General features: G+C 29.5%; 1 protein-coding gene and 1 pseudogene across 3 annotated transcripts; one reads left to right on the plus strand and one right to left on the minus strand.

Moving 5' to 3' along the window:
• Positions 1-7,931: 7,931 nt before the first annotated feature.
• LOC110659536 (polyadenylate-binding protein-interacting protein 11-like) lies at positions 7,932-8,980 on the minus strand (annotated as a pseudogene).
• A 5,584-nt stretch (positions 8,981-14,564) lies between these two features.
• On the plus strand, positions 14,565-19,291 carry LOC110659520 (uncharacterized). 3 transcript variants are annotated; one of them, XM_021817483.2, is made up of 5 exons: positions 14,570-15,341; positions 15,435-16,786; positions 17,888-18,301; positions 18,529-18,761; positions 18,861-19,291. In XM_021817483.2, the coding sequence occupies exons 1-5, from the start codon at positions 15,172-15,174 to the stop codon at positions 19,113-19,115; spliced, it is 2,424 nt and encodes an 807-aa protein (XP_021673175.2). In that variant the 5' UTR covers positions 14,570-15,171; the 3' UTR covers positions 19,116-19,291. The 3 variants fall into 3 exon arrangements, with proteins under 3 accessions (XP_021673174.2, XP_021673176.2, XP_021673175.2); XM_021817482.2 differs by having other exon boundaries at positions 14,565-15,341; positions 18,529-19,291; XM_021817484.2 differs by lacking the exon at positions 17,888-18,301 and having other exon boundaries at positions 14,568-15,341.
• The last annotated feature ends 512 nt before the right edge of the window (positions 19,292-19,803 follow it).

Genomic DNA, 19,803 nt, shown 5'->3' on the forward strand with positions numbered 1-19,803 from the left:
TTTTCTAAAGGATGTCCCCCAAATTGGGAATTTTGAATTATTTGAAGTACTCCAAAATCCATCTTGTAGCTATTTGCATCAATTCTTGATCTTGCTATACTCTCTCTCAAATCATCAAAATGAGGGAATGCATGATCCATCATACTTCCCCTAGGCACAATAACATTTACAACCTCTTCACCATAAGCTGCATTTTCATTATTTCGATCATTTCCAGCATTACCACCACCAATTCTAATTCTTTCTTCAACCATTTCTGCCTCAATTTCAGTTGCTCTCAAGGCTTCTTTCCTTTTTCTGGTTTCTTTCTTGTTAGCTCTACAAAATTTCTCAATTTCATGATTAAACAATAAGGATGTGTCACTTGTGCTTCTAGCTCTTCTCATAAAAGATTAAGAGTACCTAAAAAGAACAAACAAACACAAAATGAAAAGATAATAAAGATAAAAACTATAAACAACTAAAATAATCAAGAATTCAATCTTAAACAAATAACTCCCTGGCGACGGCGCTAAAAACTTGATGTAGCCCAACTGCAAGTGCACGGGTCATACAAGTAATATAGAAAATATATCATTCTTACGAGGAGTTGTGTTAATGATTAAATTTTTTATATAAATATTGACTAATTTGAACTATTTTTTAAATTAAAGCAATATATTAATAGATATTGAAGTATGAAATCTATATATGCAAAATTAATAATCTAATCAATAATGTAAAGATTCAACTAAATTTGCGGCAAATTTTAAAATAATCAAATTGAAATATGGTAAGATTTGAAATGGTAAGCAATTAAATTTGATTAGAAATTAACAATGATAAAAGGGGCGATTCCAGAGTTTGGGAGTTCATATTCAAGTTATTTTGGGATTTTTAAATTGGTTATCCAATCTTATGGAAATTATGGGGTTTAGAGTAGATTAATCCTTAAATCCTTTGAATACTCTTTTGAGTGAGACAAAGAGTGCCTTAATCAATCTAATCCTACTTTTGTCGAGTTAAAATTAATCAAGACCCATTAAGTTCCTTAATTAATCTGTAAATTCTCTTAATCCCTAGTCTATTTCTAGATTCAAGTTAATTAAGTCCAATTTCTTGATTATCTATCACAAGGTTTTCTCCTTTCGGTGCTTCAACCATGGATTAAAAACAATACTTAATGGGATCCTACACTAAGCATGTCATTGAGTACACAAGAAATGGATAAAACATCATTAAAACCGCAAAATATAGATTACCCAATCAAAATCCACAAAATATCTCAAATATTACATCTCAACTTCAGAATCTAATGAAAACTACTCACTATCCATAATATTTATAAGAAATTATAAGTAAATATGAAAATATATCTTAAATCTAAGCTAAGAACTAAGAAACCCAATACAAGAAAGGTAGGAAATGGGGAAGAAAGGAAAAAAACTCCAAATCTGGTTCAGAAATAGAGTTGACGTTTTTGCTCTATTTTTCTGACTCTTCCCCTGCTGCTGCTCTTTTCTTCTTTTTCTCCCTTCCTTTCTGAAATGAGATAAGGACATCTTTATATCTTTCTAACAAGTAGCCCTAAAATGGTGTGTTTGAGGTGAAGTTAACGTGAGGAAAATCTTCTGCCAGCTCATTATGAAGAGTTGCACAAGTTGCACAAGTTGTACAAGTTTCTTATACAGATTCCATGCAAAATTGGTGATTCCATGTGTTTCCCGTGATGTTACATAAGCTATGCAGGTTGGTTGTACAGTTTTTTCAAGCTTTGGAGCCTTCTATGAAACTGCATAAGTGGATTGCATAAGTTATGCAGGCCCTTATGCAGTTTTCGGCAGGTTTTGGGCTCTCTGCGTGAAGCTGCATAAGCAGAGTGCGAGACTGCATAAGTTATGCAGTTTTCCATGAAGCTGCATAAGCAGGACGTGAACTTGCATAAGTCATGCAGGGTACTTATGCAAGGTAGTTATGCAAATTTAGGCGGGTTTAGAAGTTTGCTTCTTCTTCTTGTGCAGAACTGCACAACTTATGCAACAGGTTATGCACATTTCGGCCACCTTGCATTTTTCAACTTTCAAGATTTGTTTTTGATATCTTTGGCTGTAGGAATCACTCCTCATTGGCAAGATTTCTTTTTAGTCCCTCAAAAATATTATTTTTCCTACAAAACAAAGCAAAATTACAAATTAGCCCAAAAATTAACAATTATAAAAAATTATCTAAATAACTAATAAAATTGGCTAAAAGTGACTAACAAGTGAATGAAATGGCCATGAAATTTAACTTAAATAACTATGCTAAATGCATGTATCACATTCCATCACTTCATTAACTTCGCTTTTATTGCTCTGTATATGTTTAGTAAAACGTAATATAATACAATGTAATCAATCATGTAATAAAATCAAAATTACAATATTATTACATTACTATACTTAATTACAAAATAAAAATAATTTATGTTTTAATATTTAATTCACTTGCGGTGTTAATAATAAGTGGTAATTGTAATGATAATTGGTGGTCAAGTTTTAGTGATAACTAAATGGTAGTAATAGTAGTAGTGGTAGTGGTGACGGCGACGATAGCAATGGTGGCAAGGTAACGATATAGATATGATGGTAATAGGCAAGTGGCGGTAGTGGCTGTAGTAACTAAGTAATGCTAGCAGTGGTCAAGTAGTGGTGATAATGATAAGAAGGTAATGGTGATGGCAGCAAGATGGGGATAGTGGTGGTAGTAGTAGTGGTAATCAGGTAATGATGGTGATAGTGTTGACAATAAATAAAAAAAATAAAATAAATAATTATAATAATATCTATTTTTGTATGCAATGATTACATTATTTTATATGTAATTGTCATTTCATTCCATTAATTTTTATTTTTTACCAAACAACAAAATATACCAAACATGATTAATGTATTATTGCATGGTAGTTAATTAGAGGACGTTAAGTGTGGAATATTATAAAAAGATGTTAACCCCTTAACCTTATTTGTGAGTTATTTTAGGATGTAAATAAAAGTTAACGAACGTTAAGTATTTACATCTATTAACCTTAGATGATCACCTCTCTCTTACCCCAATTTAAGGATTACAGAATGAAATAAATATTTCAAAAGTTTTACATCCATTAATTAATCTTCTCTTTAAAAAAAAAATCTTAAACAATTTAAAATTATTTAATCTCCCTTTATATTCCACTCCATACCCTTTCATTACTTGCATATGTAGAACTCTCAATTGCATTACGGTAGATGAGCATATCTCTTTTACCCATTAATTTAAATTCTTCCATTCTAGGTCAATGAGGTAATGGTATTAATTGCAAAAAAAGCTTGTTGCCCAGCTAGCTATCCAACTTTACAGTACTTTGAATTGGTATTCCCTTGCAAATTTGAGAGGGATTAGCTTGCTAGCTAGATCACCTAATCTTGGAAACATTTATTGGGTAGAGCAATGTCGATGGCCAAGTCCATGTTTAATTTCAACACAATTATTTTCATCTTATTAATCACATTTAGCATCCTTGTAATTTTAATGTGAAATTATTAGTTACAAATATAATGCAAGTATTTGGTTTATTTTTATTTTTATTTTTTGACGATATTTTAAGAAAACATAATTAATATTATATTTTTTTAAGAAAAATTTACATATTTCTTTTTATTTACAAATATTTGTCTTATATAAAAATATATAACATTATAATTAATTTTATATTTGTTATATAATTAATGAAGAGTAAAATAAAAAATAAATTTAATTTTAGACACTAGATTCACACAAAAATATTAACAAACAAAGGAGATATGGGCTTCATAAATCAGGTATCCTGCAAATTAGATTTTACAGGAACTCTAACTTCAAACAACCATAATTTACAAAATATTGAAGCTTTTTTAGTGATTATTGAGCTTAAAATTAATAGAATTTCGTGTAGAATATGAATATAATTTTTTCAAATTTTTACAGATTCAAAAAATAATGAAAAATAATAAAAATATGAGAGACAGTGCAGAGTTGTGTATCCCTTCAAATTAAACATGATTACATGATCTATATGAACATACAAAATAAATTAAAAACAAGAAACATAGAATTAAACATTACATAGCATAGATCTTGAAAAAAAAATAAAAGAACTAACCTTCAAGAAATATTGCAAGAAAGAAGAACTAAAATAATTTTTTTTTCTTTCTTTTTTTTTCTTTTTCTTTTTTTTGTCTTCTCCTCTTTTTTTTTTTTCCTTTCTCCAGTAGGATATTTATAGGGTTTTGGGAGAGAGATGTGACAATGTTTGGAGTTATAAAGTGATAAAGTTCAGATAACTTAAACAACTAGGGTTACAGAATTTGAGTAAGGCTGAGATATGGATGAGGTGTTTCAACTAATAGGAAGAGAGGGAAAAGGGAAGGCACCAATAGGGAGTGAGGAAGAGGTGTGGTAGGATTTGAAGTCCTAGTGTAATAAGATTCAGATAACTTAAACAACTGGGATTGAGGAATTTGGGTGAGACTGGGATACGGGTGACATATTCCAGTTAATAGGAAGAGAGAAAAAGGGGGTGACACCAATAGGGAGTGAATAAGAGAGTGGAGCCAAAGGGGGAGAGGGAGTTTGTATAGGAGAGGGATAGAAAAAAAGATATTTTCTTATTTTAATTTTTAAAAAATAAATTAAATCGGTCCTATTTAAAATTACTAACTAGACTTTCTTAAGCCCATTAGGCCCAATTAAGTTTAATTGAGTACATTTAAAAACTACCCAGATTAAATTTAAATAAAATAAAATTTTATTTAAATTTAATTAAATTCATTTCCCAAAAATAAAATATATATATATATATTTTTTTTTTTTTTAAGATCATGCCACGGAATTAATAATTTAGCTCCATGCCTCCAATTACATCTTATAGTCATATAATTTTTCATCATCGGGTTTTCCACAGCCTCAATGCACATACGCATCACAAAATAAAGGTCTACAATAGCATAATATTTATACTAACATTTAAAGATTGAGTGAATGGTTCATAAAAAGTTAGCTTCCTAAATTTTGGAGATTAAGACAACGTTTTGACTAATGTCAACTAGATGATATCACTATTTTTATATTTAATAACTAATCAAATAATTATTTTTATCAAATACTTCTGCTTTAAATCACTATATAAATAACTAACTATTAATAACTAACAACCAGTGAAATAGCTGATAATTACTAATATAACTAATAACTACTAGAATTGCTACTATTACCGAATATGACCTATATGGAAATCCTCCTCAGTAATAAAGTTAGCGTCTAGCGTTTTTATCATAATCAAAATACTATTTTTCTTATTTATATTATTTGATGGCATAAATATTTATATTAGTGTTTGAAAATTACGAAAATATTTAGATTATGATCAAAAGATAATATTACTTTTTTTTATATTTAATAGCTAATATAATAAGTATTTTTATGGACACTTCTATTTTAAATTATTATATAAATGATGGATTATTAACAGTTAATTGCCTGAGAGACCCGGAAGCTAATACTATTTCAGAACCATTTTCAATCTGCTGGAGCCTTGATTATTTGACAATGGGCCAGCATCATGAAATATAACATAAAACAATCTTTACTTAATTTTAAGTAAAATATTTAAATATTTATAATTAGCTGATGTTTAGATTAATTTTACAGCAATTTAATTAATTTATTTGTAGAAGCGTGCGAGACGTATAATTTTAAGGTTTTTTTCATATGTATTTCATCAAGAAACTGGTGAAAATTAAACCTAAAATGACAAATTAATTAGTAAATAAATTAAACCATAATTCTAACTGATACTCATGATTCAAAAACGAAAAACTACTTTATTCATTTAAGTTTAAGAACAATGATTAGAGGGAAGTGGCGTATATGTTATCCTGCAAAGCAAGCACAAAAAGGTCTAAAGTCCAAGTCAACTGAGCATGGAAGATATTGAAGTGGGGTTTTCTTTTCATAAACTTTTGCTCAAAAGCTGAGTCATTCTTACTTATTTTTGTAGAAATGTACAAGAATTGAGGCGGTTTGTTCTGTTTCTGCGAAGGTCACAATTGATGGGTTGGTGGGTCAACCAGATTTCCCCTTCTTCCACTGAAAAACTTAACCATAAAGTGGCTATTGCCTAATTAACGTGTTACGCCCTCGCAATCTCAGGCAATTATATATATATATATATATATATATATATATATATATATATATATACACACACACAGACTCTCAGAGTCTCTGGTGAGAACACATGACTTCTTAAGAGAGATTTTTTTTATTAATTTAATTAACAAAATTAGTATATTAGCTTAAATTATTGTAATCAGTATTTCTAACTAAAAAATAATGTATATTTCAATAATTGCCAGCTGGAACAGCTCTCCTCTGATGCCCAAGCCGGATAAGGATGCTCATCTTCAATGAGACAAAAATCCTATTCAGTAATATTAATGGTTATATTTATATAATAATTTAAAGTAAAAGTAATCGGTAAAAGAAATTATTATATTAGTAATTAAATATAAAAATAATAATATGATTGACCTAGTTAAAATGCTTCTTTAATCTCATTTAGGAGAAATAACTTTTTATAAATCACTCTCTCAACCTCTGTCACCAAATAATATAAATAAAAAATATAGTGTTTTAACTAGAGTGAAAACACTAAATTATATCTTAAAAACCGTTATCAAACGGAGCCAAAAGCTTTGTGATTATTCGATATCCATTATAATCTTTCTTTCTTTTTATTCTGTAGGGTTAGATTAGTTCAAGGGTTTACCTAGAATTTTGGTGACTGCCAGTTTTCTTTCTATAAAACAAATTTAAGCACAATCAATCTAATAATTTCATGATTAAATATTCCATTTATGATGTTATTTTTTTTTTTTTTTTTTAAAAGGCACTTGAGCAGACGCGTTTCAGAAAGTAGCTTTTTTTTTTTTTGTCATCAAGGTACAGGGAAAAGAGGGAGGGGGAGCCTCAAACCTGTCCTGGCCAGGTTTCAAGGAGTGCCTTATGCCACCAAGTTACACCGGGCTACGCCAGAAAGTGGCTATTGGGCGCTCAATTTCGTGGTATGAACATGATCCAGACAAGTGTTTAAAAGAAAATAATACACATGAATTGAAGACGTTTCACTTCAGCTGCTATCTTATAAAAAAAAAAAAAAAAAATTGACATGGTGTAGTTTCTGCGGCTGTAAGATGCTGTATTGCTTTTCAAGGTATTCAAATCATGGTGCTTTAAGCTTCATTAATATAATATGAAAATTTTGAATTTTTTTTTGCCATTCATCCTAATTAAAATGACTCTTTATTATAAGATATTTTGGAAATTTAGATGATTACTTAAATATATTGGATCTTAGTTAGCCTGCAAATTGATTTTTCTTTGTGTCATTATCAAATTGTCTGGTTGTAGAGTGCCTTCCATGTTTTCAAATGGAAATGATGGTATGGACAAAGAAAAATATAACATGATTTCTTGAGCTATAATTAAGGTTTTCAAATCCAATGTCTTTATCATAATCTAAATGATTTCTTTCTTTAATCTCTTTTTCCTGTTTTATCGCTGCAAATAAATGATAAAATTCGAGTTCAAAATCTTCTATAATAAGTTTAATAATATTATGTTTAATCAGTCCAATTAATTTTTTTCCCATTTTTTTTAAAGAAAAGTTTTGATTGAAAATGACAATCTTTTTTTGATTTTTAATACTTTGAAAGTTTCAAGCATTGCATGAATTCTATCAACTTTGAGTCAAAAAGCAAATATATATTTTTATTGATATTTCAGGAATCTCCCAGGGGGAAAAATCGAAAATGCATTAGGAATTGAACTTGATCTCTTTGGCTTCTGTTTAATTAACAAATTAAAATTAGTTAAGGTAATGGGAGAAAAATTAATTAAGCAATGAGAGGCCGAAGAGGTGTCCTTAATGGGTCACCCTTATTCCCAAAGATCCCAAAACTGTACCACTGAACTTTAGAGCAGCAATTGCACTCTCAGCCTCTGTGAACTCGACGAAAGCAATACTAGTTCAAAGATGATAGTCTCGGAGGACCCTCATGCGTTAAACCTCTCCACAACAAGTTTCAAAGAACAATCTCACATTCGCCTCATTAACCTGCTTGTCAATGTTTGCACAATAAACTGTCCTCATACACATATCGTATTCATCTTCAGACCTTGGCAAGAATGTTGGGTTGACAGGCACAATTCCAGCTCTTGAAGGCACTACTCTTAGATGGTAAGAGCCATGTATTTTCCTTGACAGGTTCACAGCAGCGTTCGCCGCTTCTTCGTCAGAAAACTCCACGAAGGCAAAGTGGTGACCGGAGATATTAGGATCACTACATATGCGACAATCCACAACGTTTCCAACATGAACAAAGAGATCTGCAGGCTGCTCATCAGTGATCTGATGTCAATCTCTGAAACATACGCAGTCCCCCTGATTTTCTCCTCTCTTTGAGCCATTTTTGTCCTCCTTGTGTTCCTTCTTTGCTTTCCTTGGTCATAGTAGCTGTTGCTGTTTGTCTTTCTTATACGAGCAGGCACAAACCCTTGAGCCATGGGATTCAACTTGGAAACAATCTCTACCGTTGGATTCTGCTGCACATTAGCCCTATTGGACTCAACATTGCTTAAGGTGGCAGCTTCTTCAGTTGCTCTCTCTCGGTGATCATCACACTTGCCATCGATGAAACTTTGGTCATTAATTGGTTTGGGTTTCGAATTTTGATTTCCAATAACTTTTGATGGCTGATTCATTTTTTGATTCTGATATTTTCTTGAGAATCTTGACCTTTCTGCCCCAACATCAATAGCCATGATCAAACAAATGATTCTGTATCAAACGTAGAAAGAAAAAAGCTAAAGAAAGAGGAAGTATTTTTCTTGGCCAAGAGTGATCGACTCAAGAAAATCGAAACAATGCTTCTTTAAAGCACCAGGCAATCACCAAACAGGAAGAAAAACATAATATCCTAAACTAGAATTAATAATATCCTAGTTTTCCTGCGTAAGAAAAATTGAATAAGAAACGGATTAATAATAGAGAAATTAACATTAATTCATCAAATTTATATTTGGAAATTTATTGTAAATTTATAAAAACAATTCTTTCGTACATAACTTGCTATGTTGGCTTCCCAACCCAAATCTGCCACAAAATTACTGTTTAGTAATTGCTAGGCCAAAGTGGTAATCTTCTCAAAGAAATTATTATTATTATAATTATTATTATTTTACGTTAAATGAAATGTGTGTTACACACGCACAGACGAAATTTGTTATTTTACAATTTGGTCCCAAGCTTATATAAAAGCTAAAATTTAGTCTTTCTCTTTATGCTTTTTATCTTCCAAAAATTGTTCTCATTTTCCTTATCCATTTCTATGTTTCCCTAAAAAAATTAAACACAAAAAAAAAATGAATTAAAAATTAAAATTAAAATATCATCAATTCATTTTTTAATCTCTCAATTTCACTGCAAAATTGAAAATTAAAATCAATAAATTCAATGAATGTTCAACAATTTTCAATACCACAAATATTCTAAATATTCTTCAAAAAAATATTTTTTTTAAATTCTTTAAAAAATAAAGACTTAAATTATTAGTTTTATAAAATATGAAGGACTAAAATGTAATTTATCATTTTAATTTATCACCCTCACTTGCTTCTATGTAAAGTGTGTCTCAATTTTCAAATTTGTGTTAAATTGAACCAATTTACCAGAATTTAATATCAATTTAGCCATAATAAGTTTTTTATATCTAATTATTAAGTATTCGAATGTATTTAGTAGGAGGTTAAAAAATCAAGAATTAAATGTTATCTTTACAAGTTTTAATTTTTAAAGAGGATAATTATTAACTTAAGTTCTCTAATATTAACATTTAACCAACCAAAAAAGTATGAATATTGATGAAGTGAAAAATTAACCTAATTTTTTTAAGAATTCAAACAATATTAATGAGTGATTAAAAATTATAAGAGTAATAATTACTCTTACTAACCTTATACCAAACACTCCTTTAATGGGAAACATTTTTAAAAAAACTACCAATTTTCAGATAGAATCAAATAAGGCATCACACACAACAATATAAAATAATAAAGCAACCTTTCAGTTCCCTCAAAAGCTTAGAACTCCAAAATCAATATGATGATATCTAGGCATCAAAGGTTAAACTGGCAAAAAATTGCAATGTGCCTCTGAATGTGCTTGGAAAGTTAATCTGACTAAATTTTTTTCTTTCTTTCTTTTTATAATTTGAAAGTTTTAAAATGAATAGTTATTACCAGTATATAAATATTTGACTTCATGCGTTAAGACAAAAACATTCAGTCACTGAGCTACAATTCAATAGTGTTCATCCTTTTTTTTCTTTCTAGCTAATGTAATTTTATCAATATTTAATAAGCAAAAATTTAAATTCAAAAAAATGTTAATTAGAAACCTATCTTTTTATCTCATTCGATCACTTCATTAACTTCGCTTTTATTATTCTATATATGTTTAGTAGAACGTAATATAATACAATGTAATCAATCATGTAATAAAATCAAAATTACAATATTATTACATTACTATATTTAATTACAAAATAAAAATATAAATAATATAATGTGATGATAATTTATGTTTTAATATTTAATTTACTTGAGGTGTTAATAATAAGTGGTAATTATTATAATAATTGGTGATCAAGTTTTAGCTATAACTAAATGGTAGTAATAGTAGTAGCGGTAGTGGTGATGGTGACGATAGCAAAGGTGGCGAGGTAATGATATAGATATGGTGGTAGTTGTAGTAATAACTAAGTAATGGTAATAGTAGTCAAGTGGTAGTGTTAGTAATAAGAAGGTGGTGGTGATGGCAGCAAGATAGGAATGGTGGTGGTAGTAGCAGTGGTAATCAAATAATGATAGTGATAGTGTTGACAATAAATAAAAAAAATAATTATAATTATATCTATTTTTATATGCAATGATTACATTATTTTATATGTAATTGTCATTTTATTCCATTAATTTTTATTTTTTACCAAACAACAAAATATACCAAACAAGATTAATGTATTATTGCATGGTAGTTAATTAGAGGACGTTAAGTGTGGAATATTATAAAAAGATGTTAACCCCTTAACCTTATTTGTGAGTTATTTTAGGATGTAAATAAAAGTTAACGAACGTTAAATATTTACATCTATTAACCTTAAACGATCACCTCTCTCTTACCCCAATTTAAGGATTAAAGAATGAAATGTAAATATTTCAAAAGTTTTACATCCATTAATTAATCTTCTCTTTAAAAAAAAAATCTTAAACAATTTAAAATTAATTAATCTCCCTTAATTACTTGCATATGTAGAACTCTCAATTGCAGTAAGGTAGATGAGCATATCTCTTTTACCCATTAATTTAAATTCTTCTATTCTACGGCAATGAAGGACTGGCATTAATTGCAAAAAAAGCTTGTTGCCTAGCTAGCTATCCAACTTTACGATAGTTTGAATTGGTATTCCCTTGCAAATTTGAGAGGGATTAGCTTGCTAGCTAGATCACCTAATCTTGGAAACATTTATTGGGTAGAGCAATGTCGATGGCCAAGTCCATATTTAATTTCAACACACAATTATTTGCATCTTTTTAATCACATTTAGCATCCTACGTAATTTTGATGTGAAATTATTAGTTACATATATAATGCAAGTATTTGGTTTATTTTTATTTTTTGACGATATTTTAAGAAAGCTAATTAATAGTATATTTTTTAAGAAAATTTTACATATTTCTTTTTCTTTACAATTATTTGTCTTATATAAAAATATATAACATTATAATTAATTTTATATTTATTATATAATTAATGAAGGGTAAAATGAAAAATAAATAAAATTTTTTGACTCATGAAAATGAACATGTATTTTTATTATTTTTTTTTTAAATAATGAATAATCTTTATGAAAGACTAATATTTTATTTTTCCCAAACTAACATTATGTGTGGAATTGAAGAGTGCACTTACAAAGGATGTTGTATCTATTTACAAATTACTTTATTATAAGAATAGATCCAATTATTACTTAATTAATTTTAATTGGTGATTACATATATTTTTAAAACAATTAAACGAGATTCTTAATTTATAAATTTGATTAAAAATAATATTTATTCACTCTAAAATTAAATAGGATGCATTAAATAACTATAATAACCAAAAGCATATTTTAAAACCCAACATTCATCAAAAAATTTAGTAGCACTTTGACAATTAAAAGCGTCTCATTTAGCACTTTAACCTTTAAAAAATAAATTAAATGAACCTTATGATTTTAATCAACATTAAAATTGAAAAAATAGACTACCTAAAAGTGTTATTAGACTTTTTTTTATAAAAATCAGAAGTTAATTTATGTATTTGATTTTTTAAAATTTATTGAATTATAAAAATTTAAAAATAAAATAAGTTTTTTTAAAATTAGAAGTATCACTAAACTTTTTTTAATAAAATTTAATTTATAGGCATATGTAGAATATTTATTATTTGGGTGTTAGATGAGAAAAATTATTAGGGACACCTGATATATATATACCATCTCTCACAATCATATGGGATCTATTTTTTATATTATAGAGAGAGCTTACTTTTTTTATGAGAGACCGACCTAAGCAAAAATTTTAGAGTTTAATCATTTTCTTTTGTTTTTTTTTTTTACATCATTTTGAATACCAGCATTATAACATAACAATATAAATAAATCTTATACATATATACTTAAAAATATTTTATATTATTTTATTTTTCATATATAATTTTTTTAAAATATAACTAATTGTGAAAGCGTTAAATTTTTTATTGGTGAATTTTATAGTTAAATACTTTTACGCATATATTGTTTATATTTTAGGCCAACTAATACTTTGAAAAAAAAACTTTTTTTGAAAAAAAAATTACAAAAATCAAAGTAAAAAAAAAATTGTATTATTAAATTTTTATTAAATAAATAATAAAAATTAAAAATCTAAAAAATTATCTTGATTTAAAAAATACATATTTAACTAATGTACATCTTAAATAATTGCAAACAGTGGGATATATTTAGTGATAATTTTTAGCAATACTCGATTCCATTTTCTTTCAACTACTCGGATATAATAAATAATAATTACTAAAATAAAATAATACTTTAAAAAACATTTATTAATTTTTATGCACTATATATTAACTAAATGACAAAACAATAAATTACACAAAATCTCAATAAATAGGGCATAAATCTTTTAAAAAATTAAAATCATAAATGCAAATATATTATAGATAAAGTAGATTTAATTATTATTAGCATACAATTAAATAAACTAAAATAATTTTAAAAAATTGAAAAATTGAGATTACCGTCTATAAGAAAGTCAACGAAAAAAAATAAGAGAGGAGGATGGATGAGATGAAAAAGATTAGGATATTGGCGAAAAATACTCTAGTGGAATTTAATTAATATTTTTAAAATCTGAATCAATTGTATATTCAATTAAAATTTATTCTCAATTATTCGAATCTGATTATTATTATCTAAAAAAATACTCAAATTCATTTAATTTTATATAAAATAAACTATAGAAAAATTTAAAAATATTATTATAAAAAATATATATTTTATATTTAATTAATTATTTATATAACTAAATATATAAAAATCAAATCCATTTTTAATCTAATTTTATATTAACTAAATTCATGGTATTACCATTATTAAATAAAAAATAATCATAAAAATAAAGAAAAAGAGATCTTTCTGAAGATAGTTATTTTATCCTAATAGTTAGATAAATTCATCTAATAAAATAATTATTATTTAAATATGAACTATTTTTAATTGATAATTTGATGTTAATTTCTATTTTAAGAAATTATTCCAATAAAAAATGTTACTCACTAAAATTTTTTAATTTAAATAAATAATTTTTTTATCGAAATTAGATAATTTTGTTACGTCACGAGATATAGATTCATGCATTGATTCCCCTAAAGTCATGAACAATCAGCTAATTGTCCAATTAGAAAAATAAAAAAAAAATTATAGAGAAAAATCGGAAAGCAAGTACTAAAACTGGTCCCACAATGAACGAGTCTTTTTTACACGTATACATATAACACGGAAAGGCTCAATTATGAAGAAGGGAAAAAACAAGAGTGTATTGCACAAAAATTATTGTCGCTATTTTTATTTATTATAAATTTAAAATATTTATATGTGTGTGTTAATATGTTAAAGAGAAAAATCTGAGACGAATTTATTTATTCGAGATTAATATTTTAAAATTTTATATTAATTATATATATATATGATTTATAAAAATTAATGAATTTTAATAAAATTAACATAATTTCAATAAAGAATGCATCGCTTTATAAAATATTATCTGATAGATGTAAGTTTCAGTCTAACTTCTGTAGGCCCCTAACCATATCACAAAGCAATTGGCCACAAATTTCACGCATCTGTTCAGCAAAATTTCCCACCGACTTATTGGATCACACAAAGTAAGAGCTTCGTCCCATTGCAAAACAGCACCATGTTGGAAAATTGTTCCACCCAATGGTCTTCAACCGACCTAAAATTTCAACCTCCTCGAGCTATACAAAATAAAACCCAAAATTTCTGTAAATTGGAGGCGTAAACTTTCAATTTAACCCAATTCTCTTCCCTCTTTCTCTCTCTCTCTAACACACACACACACCTAGAACTTGCATACAAAACACTAGGCAAAACAGACCCTTCCAACTGAAGGAAATCTTTCTCTAAATCCGAGTCACATAACGGTCTCGAGAATTCCGAGGTTCTAAGCAAGCTCTAAAACCCTAGTCGCTGATATGTTCTTTTCTCTCCTTAACTCTTGCCTAACAATAACAATCCCCCACTTTAATCTCCTATTTTAGGTCAGATTTCAACTTCTCTGAATCTGATTTACATGTATATACCCTGATTTTGACGTTCGCTCTTATTTCTATACTGGTGAAAAGTCCATTCTTCTTCGTGGATTTCAAACTAGATATCAGAGTTTCCATGACTGCTCTGTCTCTTTCGTCCGCTTTGCTTGAAGATGAAAATAGTAGGTTAATGGGTTAAATTGATGGGTACCCATAATAACTTTTTGCTCAATTCCCATTTTCTTTTCCTAAGCATGGGCTCTGTTTATGTGTTTCTCTATCAAAAATTGATTCTCTTTGCCGACTCTTTTTGGTTCTCTGTTTCTGCTCTGTTCCTTGCTCTGTTTGGTTTCTTCAATAGAACCATTTTCAGGTATTAAACTATTTCTTTTGTTTTCCCCCTTTTTAAAACTTCTTGTAGTAGTCTTTTCAAAACAAATTTCAATATTTTTATTTTTATTTACAGGGTGAAAGCGAATGACAGTAGTCAAACAAACAATTCGAATTGTTTAGAGCTCAATTCGAATTGTGTAGAGCAAGAGGCTGAAGCAAAGGGACCAGGACTTGAATCGAATTGTATGGAGCAGGAATCTGAAGCTAAAGAACCTGAAGTTTATATTACTGAATTTATAAATAAAAAAGAAAATGCTGATTTAGAGGAAGAAGAGACACCGAAGTTCTTTTTCAAATTTCAGTTTCAGAGTTACAGAGAGGATTATGAGCCAGTTGTCTCCGGTTTTGTATCCTCTTCAAGCACCAATAAGTATGAGTTCTTGTCTGGGAAAGACTCTAGGCTCTACATGGAGAAGCCAGAGGCTTTCAATGTTACCGTAAAAGAATTATATACTGATTCTAATGATGGTTCTACTGGCAATAGAGAGATTATCGAGAAAACGATTTTACCTAGTGAGAAATTTGAGGAACAGAAATCAGAAGCAGAATCTATTCATGAGGAGAGAAAAGAGAGTTCTGTAGATAGTGCACGTAAAGAAGGGTTGACACAGAAGCTTGAGGCAGAAGCATACGTTGAAGGGTCTATTTCCGGGAAGGGAATAGCAGTTGATGTAGAGAAAGAGCACAATGCCTGGAGTGATCAACACGTTTCAAGAGATGATGGTCGGTTTCTATCAGAGAGGGACTTCATTGATCCGGATTCTCATTCTGATTCTGATTCGATTACTTCAAGCCACGAGATTATAAATCGTTTTGTAGCTTCAACCAGCGAAAGCTTCTTGTCAGATATAGATTTTGAAGATGCATTTGAACTTGATATTTTGGGAGACATTGAAGGGGAGAAGGCAGAATTAGCTGAAGAAGATTTGGAGTTGGAGGATATAAATTTGCAGAATTTAAGTGCTGGCTATGAACCTGATGGATTTGAGGACGAAGACAGTGATATATTGGAAGAGCTTAAAAATCTAGAGGTGTCCAATATGCAGAATTCAGGTAACCTAGAGCCAGAAAAGTTGTCTGAGGAAAAGGATGTTGAAGAACAAGCAGAACTCGGTTGCAATGACAAGGAACCTGAGGATGGTTTAGATAATTCAGAGGATTCAAATGGATTGGAAACTTTATGGGAACATCAAGAGTTGATAGAACAGCTCAAAATGGAGCTGAAAAAGGTCAGAGCTACAGGTCTGCCTACCATCTTAGAAGAAGACGAGTCACCGAAAATAATGGAAGATTTAAAGCCATGGAAGATTGATGAGAAGTTCCAGCATGAAGATAGAATGGGGGAGCTTCACAAACTCTACAAGAGTTACAGAGAACGGATGCGGAAATTCGATATCTTGAATTACCAGAAGATGTATGCATTGGGTAAGTTTCTTGTTTCTGACACCCTTTTTTCTTGATCCAATTTAAATTCCTGCATATGTTTGCTAATTCATTCTCTTCTTTTATTATTGTTATTATTATTTTTCATGTCACGGCAATTTCATTCAAACTCTATGGATAAAAATGAACAGATAGAACTCCTATGATAAAATCCTTCTAGTCAAAATACATCAATAACACAACCTACCTTTTGTAGTCTTTTAGAAGTTAGAGGTAATGACCCACTAAATCTAGTTAGTTTGGTTAAACAGAAGCATGAACCTGCATAGAGAGAGTAATAATTACACAAAAAGTTGGAGGTAGAAGGAAACTTATGTCTTCAACCATTTTAACCGACTTTCTTCTACCATCCACACATGCATCGAACAGCAACAACTAAACCTTAATCCCAAGCTAGTTAGAATAGGCTATATAATTATTATTTTTTTCACCATTCAACTCTATTAGACGCAGGTTCGCATCAAACCATCCGCACATGCATATGGAAGAAAATATGTAATTACATTATATGACAAAGCTCTTGGGCTAATGGCTTAGTGGTCGAGTGCTTCCTCGTATTCTCCAATGGAAAATAGTTTTCTGTCAGTTCCATTCCTTTGCACTTTGAAAAGTGCCTTCTGATTGTGTATTCTTTTTCCCTGTAAAGCTAATAAGATTACTTTACACCTATCAAAATTAAAAGATATGGTAATCATTATGCATGTGGAGCTAACCCAATTTATTTTATGCATAAATCCAAATTTTAAAGTTGGTTGAAGGTGCATATCGATTATCTTTAATTCAATCCTGCCAAACTTTAATTTTCAACTTTGGTACATCATTTCATTTAACGTATTTTCTTATTATGGGAATGGCTTTACTGAAGTTTCTGCATCTAAAATAATCTTGCACTGTTTCCAATGCTCCACGTAATCATGCTTTTCTTAAGCTGTTATGATTAAACTTCTTTTAACGGAAAAGCTGATGTGCATGAGTGAATCACCTTTGAGCTATGGTCAAGTACTATTAGCTGGCTAATTAAGTCTCATAAATTAATATCATTTGTTAAATGCCTTATCCTTTGCGTTTAATGGCAATCTATAGGCTTTCTTCAATCAAAGGACCCACTTAAATCAATTTCAAGCCATAAAGCCTCAGGACCAGCATTGACATCTCTTGTTTCACAGAAATTCCTGCTAGGAAAGCGAAAAAAGTCCAGTTCTGATCCAATGATGAGTTTCATTAGAGAATTGCATAGTGATTTGGAAATGGTTTATGTTGGTCAAATGTGCCTCTCATGGGAAATCCTTCATTGGCAGTATGAAAAGGTACTGGAGATATGCGATTCTGACCCTTATGGGATGCGCCAATACAATGAAGTTGCAGGTGAATTTCAACAGTTTCAAGTGCTTATGCAGAGATTTATAGAGAATGAACGTTTTGAAGGTCCGAGGGTACAAAATTATGTCAAGAATCGCTGCGATTTGCGTAATCTGCTTCAGGTTCCAGTCGTAAGAGGTAAGAAACACTAGAGGATATCAATACTATTTGATATAACCATTTTAGCTGACATACTATTTGATGGTTACAACTTGTAAGCTCCCAACTCTATGTGCCTGCCTATGAACAACACTTTTAGCCAATTGGGCCTTGCATACCAATAAACAAACCTATGCTTATTTCTTGATTTAGCAGCAAAAATAAGAAGAGACATTGACTAATATAAAAGCTCAATTGTTCTGCAGAGGATGGTTTGAAGGATAAAATGGCAAGAAGAAAAGTGAAGGTTGATGATGCAATTACAAGTGATAAACTAGTAGAGATCATGGAAGAATCAATAAGAATTTTCTGGCAATTTATTCGAGCTGATAAAGATGCACACAATGTGATTCTAAAGTGTCGAAGGGGAACTCAAATCGAGCCCCTAGAACCCACTGAACTGCAGCTTTTGACAGAAGTCAGAGCAAGTCTGCAAAAGGTCAATTCGCTTCTCATTCTCTTTTTTATTTTTCTTCATCTGTTGCTTCAAGTACTAGACATGATTATTACAGTTACTTTGTTTTCTCTTGAAATGCAGAAGGAGAAGAAGCTTAAGGACATTTTGAGGAGTGGAAACTGCATATTGAGGAAGTTCCAAAAACATCAAGAAGACAGTTCAGAGCAAGTTCTTTACTTCTTCTCACAAGTGGATATGAAGTTAGTGTCAAGGGTGCTCAACATGTCAAAAATAACGACAGATCAACTAATATGGTGTGGCAACAAATTGGACAAGATCAATTTTGTTAGCAGGAGGATACATGTAGAACCATCATTTTTGCTTTTTCCTTGCTGACAGTATCTGCAGCATCTCCCTGCAGCCACTGTAAAATTGTTCTTAATGTATATATACATTTCAGAGGAGCGGTTTAGAATATTTTTAGGCTGTAAGAATCCCCATGTTTTAAACTGATCAGAAATATAATAGATAATACAAAAATATCACATTATAATAGATATCTGTTGCAATCACTTGCTAGCCTTTAATATAAAAGTTCAAGAAACTTAGGCCTAAGTTTCTGCTATTTTTCATTATCTGTGAAATTCTGATTCCAATCTTCAATATTACTCTGAGTAATCTAATCTTCAATTTAAGCTAAAGTATTCTTATAAATTTACTTATAAATGAAAAGAAAAAGTAGTACATCATGCATGTTGATAAGGGATTTAAATTACTAGTTAAATTATAGTTTAAATAATTTTTGTCAAGATTCATATACAGATTTAGACTTGCTTGAAATTCAGATTCAATTATAATCAATCTTGGAAAACTCTATGCAATTGGAAAGAAACCATCTGCATGAGCAAGATATAATCATAGAAGCTTTCATGAAAATTGTTATTAAAAAAAAAAAAGCCCCCACGTAATCGGTCGACCAGTGAATCCGATTAAATGTCACTGAAATAGTTTTTCCTTCTTTTCAAACCTCTCTATTTCTAAGCAATTGCTATCTAGATTTGTCCCGTTGTAGACCAAGTCATCC

Source organism: Hevea brasiliensis, chromosome 9, assembly GCF_030052815.1.
Source record: "Hevea brasiliensis isolate MT/VB/25A 57/8 chromosome 9, ASM3005281v1, whole genome shotgun sequence".
Lineage (NCBI taxonomy): Eukaryota > Viridiplantae > Streptophyta > Magnoliopsida > Malpighiales > Euphorbiaceae > Hevea > Hevea brasiliensis.

Coding starts and splice junctions, on each gene's coding strand:
- LOC110659520 (XM_021817482.2), top strand. CDS start 15,172: ATGGGTACCCATAATAACTTTTTGCTCAATTCCCATTTTCTTTTCCTA. Junction 16,787..17,887: donor CCAGAAGATGTATGCATTGG/GTAAGTTTCTTG, acceptor GGCAATCTATAG/GCTTTCTTCAATCAAAGGAC. Junction 18,302..18,528: donor TCAGGTTCCAGTCGTAAGAG/GTAAGAAACACT, acceptor ATTGTTCTGCAG/AGGATGGTTTGAAGGATAAA.